This window comes from Chionomys nivalis, chromosome 8 (genome assembly GCF_950005125.1).
Source record: "Chionomys nivalis chromosome 8, mChiNiv1.1, whole genome shotgun sequence".
Taxonomy (NCBI): Eukaryota; Metazoa; Chordata; class Mammalia; order Rodentia; family Cricetidae; genus Chionomys; species Chionomys nivalis.
In genome coordinates this window covers 87,482,995-87,495,442 of record NC_080093.1, presented here as the reverse complement: position 1 = coordinate 87,495,442, position 12,448 = coordinate 87,482,995, and the positions used below count along the sequence as shown (strand labels likewise).

Sequence of the window (12,448 nt, the reverse complement as noted above, 5' to 3'; positions counted from 1 at the left end):
GGGGTCTCACTCGTGTCCCTGACTAGCCTGGAACTCACTCTGTAGACCAGGATGACCTCCATCTCACAAACATTGGCCTGCCTCTGCCTCCCAAGCACCAAGCCGTGTGCTGATGATGTGGGATGTCCTTCTGTATATGCGTTGTTCCTATTGGTTAATAGATAAAGCCGCTTTGGCCCATGGAAGGGCAGAATATAGCCAGGCTGGAAGAGATATATAAAGAGAGTAGGCAGAGTCAAAGAGATGCCAGGTAGACTCCAGTGGAGACAGACACTGGCTGGGACATTACTGGTAAACCATGAGCCTTACAGTAAAATATAAAATAAGAGAAATGGGTTAAGATGTAGGAGTTAGGGCTGGAGAGATGGCTCAGCCGTTAAAGGCTAGGCTCACAACCAAAAATATAAGATGTAGGAGTTAGTTAATAAGAAGCCTAAGCTAATAGGCCAGGCAGTGTGGTAATTAATACAGTTTCCATGTAATTATTTCAGGTCTGGGCGGCTGGGAAACGAATGGGCTGCCTCAGCCTGCATGCCACTCTTCCTGCCTTATATTTATTTATTTTCAGACAAGGTTTCCTGTATCTCAGGCTGGACCCTAATTTACTACATAAGCAAGGTGACCTTGAACTTCTCCTCCTCCTGCCTCCACCTCTTGAGGACTATGGTTTTAGTCCTCAGTTTATGTAGTGATGGGGTCAAGCCCAGGGGCTCTGTACAGGCTAGGGAAAGACTCTGACTAGCTCCACCCCTAGCACTTACATCTGTTTAAAGAGAGACCTACAGAGGGGGAGAGTCTCACTGAGGTTTGCCACATCTCACAGCTGGCTGGGCAGCACTAGGGCACTAACCTGATTATTTAATGACTTGGCACAGGGTCAGGGGGTTTGGCCTATGATTAAAGGACATTTTGGGGAAAGAGAACAAAGCATAGCCTGGATTCAGAGAAGCTGCTCATCCCAATCCAGCTGGCCTTGGGACACGCGGGCTCTAAGCTCAGGAGAGGGACGGGGACAATGACAGGGCCAAGGAGGAGAGGTTCCATACCCATGAGCAGCCGTCTCTTCACCCGTTTATCTCCGTCTGCCACTGATGTGGCGTTGCTCTCTGTCCCCTCCAGGATGGTGCCCTCTTTCTCTACAAGAGAAACAAAACCACACTCATCAGGCTGAACGATCAAATTACTCATTCTCCGAGCAAGCATTTCAGCTGTGATCTCAGGCATGAAACGTGAGCAATGGCACGTGTGTGAGTGTCCACGCCATAAGAACAAGCCATTATATGGCTCTGTGGGAAACAGCATATTAAATGACCGAAGACCCTTACAAATACTAAGTATAGAAAGGGGTTGGGAATATAATGCACCAGCCAAAGAGACTCCAGGAAATACAAGCTTCAGGGTGACTGCAGAATTCTCAGTTCAGGATAAGAACTCCAAGAGAGCTGGGCTGTGGTGGCGCACACCTTTAATCCCGGCAACCAGGAGGCAGAGATAGACTTGTCTCTGTGAGTTCAAGGCCAGCCTGGTCTACAGAATGAGTTGCAGGACACACTCCAAAGTTACAGAGAAACCTGTCTCAAAAAAAAAAAAAGAATTCCAAGAGAGCCAGCAAGGTCATGTCTGAAAGGCAGGGCAGATTTTGACTGTAAAGGTCGCTGGGCCACCACACACAGACAGCTCTAGCCCCTGTCACCCTCTTCCTTTGTAATACATTGTCCAGGTCTCTAGAATACCAGCTTCCAGAACAGCCCAGTCCATGAGAGGAGGAAGAGCTTTGCAAAGAGAGAGGGTCTCCCACCCAAAAGTAGGCCCCTCCTAGTGCAGCACGTGAAGGGGCCTTGGGTATTGGCCATAACGTGCATCTGCGGCTAAACACTATTGAGGGTTAAGGTTAAGAAGAGGTTTGGGGTAGGGGTGGGCAGGCTGAGGCAAACCTTCTGCTGGAGGGAGGGGAAATCACTTACCAAGGCAGCTCCTCCCATCAGCATGCAACCTATACCGTGGATGGCAGCTACACACGGGGCCTTCAGCTGTATCTTCACACAAGTGCTGACACCCACCGTTTCCATGGTTACAAGTCACTGAGATGGAAATGAGTCAATACATAAAACACTGAGGTTTCCACCACCAGGGCTAGGTTTGTTTCCAAAGAACTTTTCACTTTTAAAAACAGGGTCTCACTATGTAGCTGACCTGTATAGCTCACTGTGTAGCCCAAGCTGCTCTTGAACTCACAAAGATCCACCTGCTTCTACTTCCCAAGTGCGGAGATTTAAGGTGTGTACCACCGTGCTTCCCCACAAAATTGATTTTTGCTCTGCAAGGATCTAAGCACCTAGTGTACGTCTGACCTTGACATGAGAAAGACCTTCCACTCAGACACTGTCCGGGCCTGTGTATGCAACGTCACCATGTCACAGACTAAACCACAGGAGTACCAAGACAAGACTTGAGCAAAGTATACAGAGTCGGAGATGAGAAGGCTGGGTGGGGAAGAACTCACTGTGTGGGGGGAGATGTGCCAGGACTCTGGCCTCTGCTTCCCTCTGCTGAAGTGACTGCTATCCCTGCTGTACCCAGGGCTTCTGGAAATTCTCAAGCACTTTGTGTCTGGAACAAACTTTTAATTTAATTTGCATATCTGTCAGGGCAGCTCTCATCAAAGTTCACCTGGTTTGGTTACAAGAGAAGGTAGCCAGGGGAAACGGCAACTCTGCACACAGTAATGGCAACATCAACCAAGAATTATGAAGACTGTGTATGAAAGCACTGATGGTGAGCCAAAAATAAAATTAAAAAAGTCAACTCTGAAACTATGGGATTGCAACAGGGGAGGCAGCACACCTTTAATCCCATCACTCAGGAGGCAGAGGCAGGTGGGTGTCTCTGAGCTCCAGGCCAGCCACACAGGGAAAACCTCTGGCAAAGGAAACAGGAGGGGGAGTACAGGTTGTCACTCCATGCCTCTCAGTGTTTCATTTTTTACATATGTAATATTTCTAATTTAAAAGAACTAATTATATATTTGTGCTATAATCACACCTATGTAAAATTTGGGCATGCATATGAATGATGACTAAATAGGAATATGGAAAAACAGAACCAGCTATGCTATGCGATCCTGGGTTATATTCCCCCCACTTTGCTTGGCATTTTGAGATAGGGTCTCATGTGGCCTAGGTTGCCAGCTAACTCATTCTAAAGCAAGTATCCAAGGATGACCTTAAACTCCTGATCCTCCTGCCTCTACCTCCTAAGTGTTGGGATCACAGGAATGTGACTTTTTAAAAAATTCCTCAAATGTTATAACAAACAGTACTTAAGCATTGAAATCTTAAAAACATTTAATTTTAAAAAAGAAAAAAAAAAGAGTTGAGTGGTAGTGGTACACCCCTTTGATCCCAGCACTTGAGAGGTAGAAGCTGGAGGATCTCTGTGAGTTTGAGGCCAGCCTGGTCTACAGAGCTAGTTCCAGAACAACCCTGTCTCAAAAAGGAAAAATAAAACAAAGTTTAAAAAAAAAAAATCCTTACTGGTCTGGTGAGAGCACAAAAGGCAAGGGCACCTGTTACTGAGTCTGACGGCCCGAGTTCAATCCCCAGGACTCCTACAGGTTGCTCTTGTGTCCCTGACTTGTGGTCCTTTCTCTGACCCCACCTCAGCCGAGTGACAGTTCATACTTACAGATGCAGTCTCTCTGGTTCTTAGCCAGCTCAAAACCAGGCCTGCACCCACAGGCAATGCTGCCCCTGGGGGCCTCCTTGCAGATGTGACGACAGCCGTGGTCCTCGTTCATACAGCTCAGGCCCTCTGCAAGACAACAGCAGGGAGCAGGTGACACGGCAGAGAGAGCTGCAAGGATGGACACGGGACGGCCACAGGCGTGCCCTCCGGGATCCCTACCAGCCCCATATCCCATTCGTTTTTATTTTTGAAACAGGATCTTCCTAGTAGCCCAGACCAACCTTGAACTTATGTTCAGACGTAGCTACAACTCATCATGCTCCTGCCTCTACCTCCCAGGTACTGGGTTAATAGGCTTGTACCACCCAGATGACCCCAGCCACACTTTTCAAAGACCTTCTGACTGGTGAGATGGCTCAGTGGGTAAAGGACGCTTACCAACAAGCCTGACCAACTGAGTTTTATCCCTGAAACCTACACAGTAGGAGAGAACCAATCCCCACAAGCTGTCCCCTGACCTTCACAAATGGCCCGTGGGTATACACAGGAGTGCACGCACACAAAAACACACACGCACAATAAATAAATAAAAAGAATATGTGTTAAAATCAGGCTGGGACAATTAACAGAGACATGAAAGATTTCTTTTGTCACCTAAGAGATACAATGCCTCAAATTTTCCTAAAGAAGAGGAGCTGAGGCTAGAGAGACGACTCCAAACGCTGAGACCCTTTAACAGTTCCTCACGTTGTGGTGACCCCCAACTATAAAATTATTTTCATTGCTACTTCATAACTGTAATTTTACTATTGCTAAGAATCATAATGAAAATATTTTCAGAGACAGATGTTTGCCGAGGGGGTCGCGGATCACTGCTCGGAATGATGGTACAACGGCAGCAGAAGCGTCTGCGAGGGTTGATCGACAGCCTGTCTCATGAGGAGACCAGTTCATGGAGACGTGCTGCCTAGGTCCCAGACCCAAGCATAAGCCTATACTGTCCTCCCAGTCGGGACTGCATCAGTAAGAATGCGTGCACATGTTGTTTCTTGGCATTTGTGTAATACAACTCTGAAACAGCCCTGGAAGAGGGAGGGGCTTGGTTCTCAATGGTTAGAAAGCCCACAAGACTTTCTAACTAGAAGTAGGACTGTCTTAAACTTGAGTTCTGGAAGGTCTTCTTCGGCTTCACTAGGACTGAACACTATTTTGTATTCTACCCCTAAAACCACAGACTCTAATAAAGTGAGTGTCCTCTCTGCCTGCATGTCTCGGGGACAGTTACTTCCAATGACATTTCTGTCTCAAAAGACAAGGCCGCAGTGAAGGCATCCTCTACTCTCTTGGGTCTGCCCAAAGACCACCTTGTTTCCATTTGACAGCTCTGAGCTGTATGTCCCACACACAGTCCGCTTCACGCTGCTAGGATTCAAAGGCCGCTGCCAAGGGCTGCTGTCAAGTAGCAGAGAAAGAGGTTTGCACTCAGTTTCTGCATCGGTCTCTCCTCTGCTCTGGCTGGCCCTTTATGAAGATGTCATTCACGCCCCAGTAGCAAAACGGCACAGGAGGTGAGAGCTGCCCACGGAGGGAGTGTCCTTCCCTCCCCCAAAAGACCCAGCAAGCCTTGTATTTGTCTTTGGGTCAGTGGAGCCTTTGAAGTAACTGAGGCAGGGGGATACTTGCAGGTAATTGCTAACAGTGCTCGAAATCCAGGGGTAGGAGCCCACAGAAAGTCCGTCCCCAGACAACTTCCCTTCACCTTCTAGATCTCTCACTCGGTTTATGTGCCTAAAGCATTTGCAGAGTGGCCTTTGCTGTCCCAGAGTTCATTTATACAAGAAATATTTCATACGAAAGACAAGAAGTCAACACAAAGAGACTGCCCCTGGTGTCCCCTCATAGCAAATTGGACCTGAAGTCACCAGGAGGTGATGAGGATTGAGACAGCTCTAAAAGTGCAGGTGGCTTTTCAAGAGGTGACCCCCCCAAAGCCCTTCCCAGCACCCCAACTCAAAATATGGCCACGGCTAGAAGAGGTAGATGGATCTGGTTCAAACCAGGAAGGCCAGCCAGGGCCCTAACTCCCCGAGGACCTGGTCTGGTAGTCATGTCTAAAGCTAAGGATTTACCAAAGGGAAGATGCTCAGAAATGGTGGAGATTCCCCCAAACCTTTGCTCCCTGGCCAGGCTTCCTCTGTAGGATATTTCTGGAAACTTAAAACAGAATAAGGAGCCAATCTGGTCTGCAGAGTAAGCTCCAGGACAGCCAGGACTATACAGAGAAACCATGTCTTCAAAAGCCAAATAATAATGATTACTATTATTATAAAAATAAGACTATTCCTTGAGAATGTGACAGAAAATACATAAAGTGAGAACTATGCACTGCTGAACGCAGTCTTCCCCGTGGCCCCGATGTCTCCCAGCAGCTCGGCCAGGGCATCAGTCCACTGTCCAAATACCCTCAGAGCAGCCAAGACAAAGGAGAAATGCTCATTTTGAGAGCCTGAGCACCCCTGAATAGGAACAAAGGCGGGCTGAGGGCGATTCTTCTCCCCAGCCTACCCTCCATTACATGGGTGAAAACACACATTCTCTTGATCACAGCTCTGGGCTTTCTAAAGATTTGTAACAAAAATTCTGTAGCTTGAGTTTCCATCAAAATCAGCTAGCAGTTCCCCTTATTGAAAAATACTTAGTAAATAATTATTTAAAAAAAAAAAGCAGTAGCAATAGAAAATACTAGCCTGTGACATTAACTCCCTTTTACCCACTTTCCATTGTGGATTTTAAGGTCTATTTGAACACAGTCTCCAGAAGGATACTGTACACATGAAGGAGGGGGTCCTAAGGAACGATTGTTTAGAAGTCGTATTGTTGAAAGAATGAAATCCTAGGGCGAAAGGGGGTCCCCACTGCACACTGCTGTAACCTGCTGGCTTGCACTGGCAGGAATCTGCTCAGCAGTCAGGTTAAAACACAACAGACAATCAGAGCACTTCCAGACCACAAAGGCAATTCTCGGATTTGGGTTTCAGTTCCAGACATCTATGCTCATGTTAAGTACTCATCAGGGGATCCAAGAATGTCTGAACTGTGGAAGAGCTAGAATTCTAATACAGCTCGCAGAAAGAACCACACTAGTGTTTACCTCTGCTCTGAGAAGCCTGGAGCTCAAATCAGTCTAGGGGCTTGTAGGAGGAGAGGAGACTGTGCCAGGGGTCTGGAACATAATGTAAGTAGGAGACCGGAAGCCCTGCAAGCTGCTGTGGGTGGGTAGAGTCTATCCTGGGGGTGCTGAGGCAATGGCTTTACCAGCAGGTCACTGCCTCTCTCCTCAGCCACCAGAAGAGAAAGTCAGAGCAAAGGAGAGGCGCTCTGAGATTGTCATTCTCTGCCTGCCTCCTTAAATAATTCCCATCTCCAGTTCTGACTTCCTGTGAAACTTCATTCAATGCCACCAGGATCCAGAGACCCCAGCAGGAAGAAAGAAGCCATCACTACCCTTCAAGAGCCACAGCTGACGTGAGGAGAAATCAGAACCAGTGTGTCTGACTCCCCCGCCTACGTGAGCACTGAGACTGGGTGACAAGGCTGTCAAACCCCCTGCACCACCCAGGCTTCTCTGACAAGCGCTCTAGTCAAGCGCAACCCAAGGCACACTCTGGGAAAATGGGGCAAAATCATCTCCATGAGGAAACCTTGAAAAGTACACTAAAGCCATGATAAACAGTAAGTTTCTAAGTTTGTAATTAAAGAATGGAAGAACTTTTAAAGAGACTTCACTCTTAAGATGTGGGAATCCATAAACATCATAGGCTAAAATGAATTGTCTAATATTTGAGCTCCCAAATCTAAAAACAAGCAGATGTAATATCATAGAAATACAACCACTAATACCATAGAAATACAACCACTAAGAAGTGCCTGTGTGACTTAAGAAGAAGCAGAGAATTAAACAGATGACATTCAGTTAAAAATAACTGATTAGAAGCCAGGCGGTGATGGCGCATGCCTTTAATCCCAGCATTTGGAATATAGAAACAAGCAGATCTCTGTGAGTTCAAGGCTAGCCTGGTCTACAGAGTGAGTTCCAGGACAGACTCCAAAGCTACAGAGGAACCCTGTCTCAAAAAACTCAAAAAGGAGAAGGAGGAGGAGGAGGAGGAGGAGGAGGAGGAGGAGGAGGAGGAGAAAGGAAGAAAGAACTGACTGATTAGTTACTTGCTCTTGCCTCTCCCTCTCAAGACTCCGTCAAAGTCGTGGGAATTTAAAAATAATAATAATAAAAGACATAAACTCAAAGCAAAGAGTATGACAGGGAGACCATCAGAGAACAGTAATGGTTGATTGGGTGAGGAGAAAGGAAACACAGAGAACCTCTAGTCCAGAGAGGGGAATCTCACCCCACACACACACACACAAACACAGAGCCCTAGAAGCATAGAAGGCAAGAAATACAAAACTCAGAGCAGGGCCTGCTGTGGCTTGAGGCTGCAAGAGGCTAGACCCAGGAGGAAGGTCCAGCTCCCACTCCCCCCCCCCACTCCCAGCGCAGACCAAGGTGCAGGCTTCCAACGTCCTTTTGAAAAACTTGGCAAATAATAAACCTAATTTCTCCAGAGCCATGTTCTTTCTAGTGTCTGAAAAGTACTCTATTTCGAGATTAGGATCAGAGGGTGTGAAAGTTTGCAAGGACCTGAGATCCCACAGACTGTCACGTTGCTAGGTGATGAAGATGAAGGTAACAGAGCTACTAGCACATCCTGGACTTGTCTCCAACCTCCAAAACTAGCACTCTACTTCCCTGATGAAGTCATTGTGTATGGGGCGGGGGGCCTCTGATAACTCTGCCTCCCACCCTCAGCCAGGCCCAGGTACCTTCTGAGCGGTGAATGCAAGTGTGCTGATTGTCACTCAGAAAGAAACCTTCTTGGCAGCGACACTCATAGCTCCCCATGACGTTGAGGCAGGTGTGTTGGCAGCCACCATTGTTCTCCATGCACTCGTCCACATCTGGAAGGAAAGAGGGGTCAAGAGTCAAAGCCCCACCCAGCTAGGGTGCTCAGGGATTCCTGCTAAGGGACGCCCTCCTGAGCCAAAGGAGCTGGTGGTTGGCTCGTCCAGCACCCATGGGTCTGGGGCTGAGCTAGACAAGCCCCTGGGACAACACAAAATAATCGGTTCCTAAAAGCCACGGAACACCTTCACTTTCTAAAGCACAGGGCCAGATGGGCAAGATAAGGCTTAGCTTCCTGGGAATGCCTTCAGGACAGAAAAAATGCTGTACAATGGGTCCTAAGATAAGAGGAAGGGTGGGACAGGAGGAAGAAGGGAGGGGGCAAGTGATTGTGTGCTATCAACAAGGCCTTTGTGGGGAAAGCCGACAAGGGCTGGGCCCTTAGGAGTCCTTCAGCTACAAACCTGGAGAAGAGAGATTCCAGGATGGAGGGCCAGAGCCCGCCCCTTGCTTGGAGGCTGGGAAGCTTTGAGCTTTGAGTGTATTGGATAGCAGTGAGTCATGCCATTTGGCTGGAGCCTGGGAGACGTGGAGGGAAGTCACAGGAGGTACATTCAGGAAGATAGATTAAGGTCACACAGCCAAGCCCCCTCTCTGGGAAATCTAAGGCAGCAGTAAAGATAGGGGGAAACAATGCTGTGGGAAGAAATGGAACAGAGCAGCTGCCCTTGGGGCAAGCCTGAGAGGCCTGCGGAGAAAACTGCTGGGTTGACAAGATGCCCCAGGGATACTGTCACTTTTTTCAGTGCTCCTTGGAGGACAGGAAGGAGGCTTTCTAGAAAGACTAACACCAGTCTTAGAAACAGAACCAGAGACGGTTGTTCCCTTCCCCCAAGGCAGAGAGCGGTCACCTAACGTGCTGAAGTATGAGGGCCCAGCAGACATGAGGGAGCAGATGGATAGTATGGGCAGACAACACTGTGGAGTGGTGTGAACACTGTGGGATGGTGTGAACACTGTGGGGCTGTGTGAGTATTGTGGGGCGGTGTGAGCACTGTGGGGTTGGAAGAACACTGTGGGGTGATGTAAACACAGTGGGGGTGATGTGAACACTGGGTGGCATGAACACTGTGGGGTAGTGTGAGCACTGTGGGGTGGGGTGAGCACTGTGGGGTGGGGTGAGCACTGTGGGGTGGGGTGAGCACTGTGGGGTGGGGTGAGCACTGTGGGGTGGTGTGAACACTGTGAAGTGGTGTGAGCACTGTGGGGTGGAGTGAACACTATGAAGTGGGGTGAGCACTGTGGGGTGGTGTGAACACTGTGGGGTGGTGTGAGCACTGTGTGGCAGTATGAACACTGTGGGTGGTGTGAACACTATGGGGTGGTATGAACACCATGGGGTGGTGTGAGCACAGCTTTGAACATCATTCACTTGCGGATGATGAGAGGGCCAAAGCCAGAACTGTGGAAAAGCAGAATGGCACAAGCCAGGTAGAGAATTCTAGACAGTGCCAGGGGCAGGGAAGATTCAGCAGAGGAGTGAGCAGGAGTCCCCAGAACCCGGGAAGACACTGGCAGAAAGGAAGTACCGTTCCCTTCCTTTCACTGTGGCCTAAGACCCTGCCCCAGCTACGCTGAGTCTTCTCGCTACTCTTTGTGGGTCCCCGCTAAGTGTGCACGCCTGGCAGATACACACAGGTTTTTGTTATATAATACAATATAAAATCGTATTACTTAGTAGAGCACTGGACAGGTTAGTGTTCATAACATCAGTGCATGAGCAACAAACAACACAGAGCAGATGACCAGAGTCAAGAAAGAAACTTTCAGAACCTCAGATAGCACAAAGGCTCAAGGAAAAAGCTGATTAAAAAAACAAAACAAAACAAAACAAACAAACAACCACTGCTCCAGCTTAATAGTCCTGTGCCTGTCATCGAATCCTGGGTGTATCTGTAGTCAGAAAACTCACATTTAAATGCCTGTTATCTGATTTCAAGCTTCGGGTCTTACAGGCACGGGTCCTCCTACACTGGCGCAATGTTCTCCTAAACTGATGGGACTGTAGCCATCCCCTGAAGCCTAACAAACTTGCCCCGTCTATGCCAAAGGAAGCCCATGCTGGGACACCTGGCTAGGCATTCTGCAGCGAGGGCTTGGTGAGCAGGAGAGATCCATCTCCCTGGCATGCCTGAGGGCAAGCTCTCCTGGGTCACAAGGGCCCCATTCCCTGTGCCACTTACTAAGTCTCCTCTCCAAACAATCGGCAATGTGTTATTACGTTGGTGACACACTGAGATGGAATGAATACAGTGTGTGCCCACATGACAAGCATGGGTCAGCAGCTAGTGGGTGTCATCAGACTCCACTTTGTGGCAGTCCCCAGAAGCCAGGCAGTGGTGCTCTCAGAACTGAGGTCAGGTGGGCAGGCTGCAGGGAAGAGTCGTGTATGTCCCATGTATTTGCTTCCCAGACTACAGCACTGAGGGCCTTGGAGCTGAGAGGTGTCTGTACTCTGCATGCTACCGGGTATATTTGTAGCTAATGTGTTTAGGGGGCTGGCCACAGGGAAGAAATGACCCCAGAAAACACAGGAACCTGCCACTCCAGAGGAATCTGGGCTTTGAGTTCTTTATTGCCACAAGAATTTTGTCACAAAATGTACAGGCCCAAAGAAGTCCCTCTGTGTGTTCCTCCTACTCTTCCAAATGGACAGCTTTCCCTCATGTCTTTCTTCCTCCTCCTCCCTCTCTTCTTGCTTCTCCTCTTCTTCTTTAAGACTGGGTCTCATGTAGTCCAGGCTGGTCTCAAATTTGCTATGTAGCTAAGGATAACCTTGAACTCCTGATCCTCCTACCTCTACCTCCAGAATACTGAAATTACACATGTTCCCCATATCTGTTTTATGGGGTGCTGGAAATTGAGCCCAGGTATTTGTGCAGGCTAATATAATTTTCTACCAATGGGCTGGAGAGATGGCTCAGAGGTTAAGAGCACTGGCTGCTCTTCTATGTGGGTTCAATTCCAGCACCCACATGGCAGCTCACAACTGTCTATAACTCCAATTCTGACATCCTCACATAGACATGCATGCAGACAAAACACCAATGCACATAAAATTTTAGAAATTAAAAAAATATATTCTCCCAACTGAGCTATACTCCCAGACCTCTACTACCTTCCCTTAGGATTCTTTAGCCCTTACATACAAGCTCAGTGGACACCTAGGGTCTCCACAGAATTCATTTCCCTTGTGGGTGACAAGGACATTCAGCTGAGCCATCTGTTATTGCCTAAGGCAAGACTCCAAGCCTGGAAATCTGTTCAGAAAGCCCCACTCGCCCTTGGTTGGCATTGTTAGACCTTGGATTGTCTAGCCTGTTGCTCTTGGGGAGCTCACTCCCCACAGAGATGGCCAGGTCAGCCATCAGATATCAACCCTCAAAATGACACTTTTAGCAAATCACAGGGAAATCTTCCTCCGAAGACAGAAAACAAACCAACAATAACAACAAAACCCTAGTGTGTATGTTGTCCCACAAACTGAAGCCTTGTCTGAATTTTCATCTCATTGTGGTTTATTTCTGCTCACAGGGTTCTTTCTCAATGTATTCTTTTGAGGAGCTGCCTGCTTAGAAGTTTTTACTCCCCTAGCCACCCATGATGTCTGACTGACAGCTGCAGGCTTGGAAGCCCACAGGCCTGTGCACTCAAACCTGGCCTCTCTCATGGGCACAGACAAGAAAGGTTCATGCCAGGTAATACTGAAATGTCATATCAAGGCTGAATCCCAAATGGAACGTT

The 12,448-nt window shown here is 48.2% G+C and overlaps 1 protein-coding gene across 3 annotated transcripts in view; it reads right to left on the bottom strand.

Annotated features, from left to right (window-relative positions):
- The window catches only part of Scube2 (signal peptide, CUB domain and EGF like domain containing 2), a 73,051-nt gene that overhangs the window by 49,735 nt on the left and 10,868 nt on the right, over positions 1–12,448 (bottom strand). For all 3 annotated transcript variants that reach the window (XM_057779075.1, XM_057779076.1, XM_057779077.1), the window contains 4 exons: positions 8,566–8,700; positions 3,685–3,810; positions 1,965–2,081; positions 1,047–1,136 (listed from right to left, as the gene is read on the bottom strand). In XM_057779075.1, the coding sequence (XP_057635058.1) occupies positions 1,047–1,136; positions 1,965–2,081; positions 3,685–3,810; positions 8,566–8,700 (468 nt within the window). The remainder of the gene's footprint in view (positions 1–1,046; positions 1,137–1,964; positions 2,082–3,684; positions 3,811–8,565; positions 8,701–12,448) is intronic.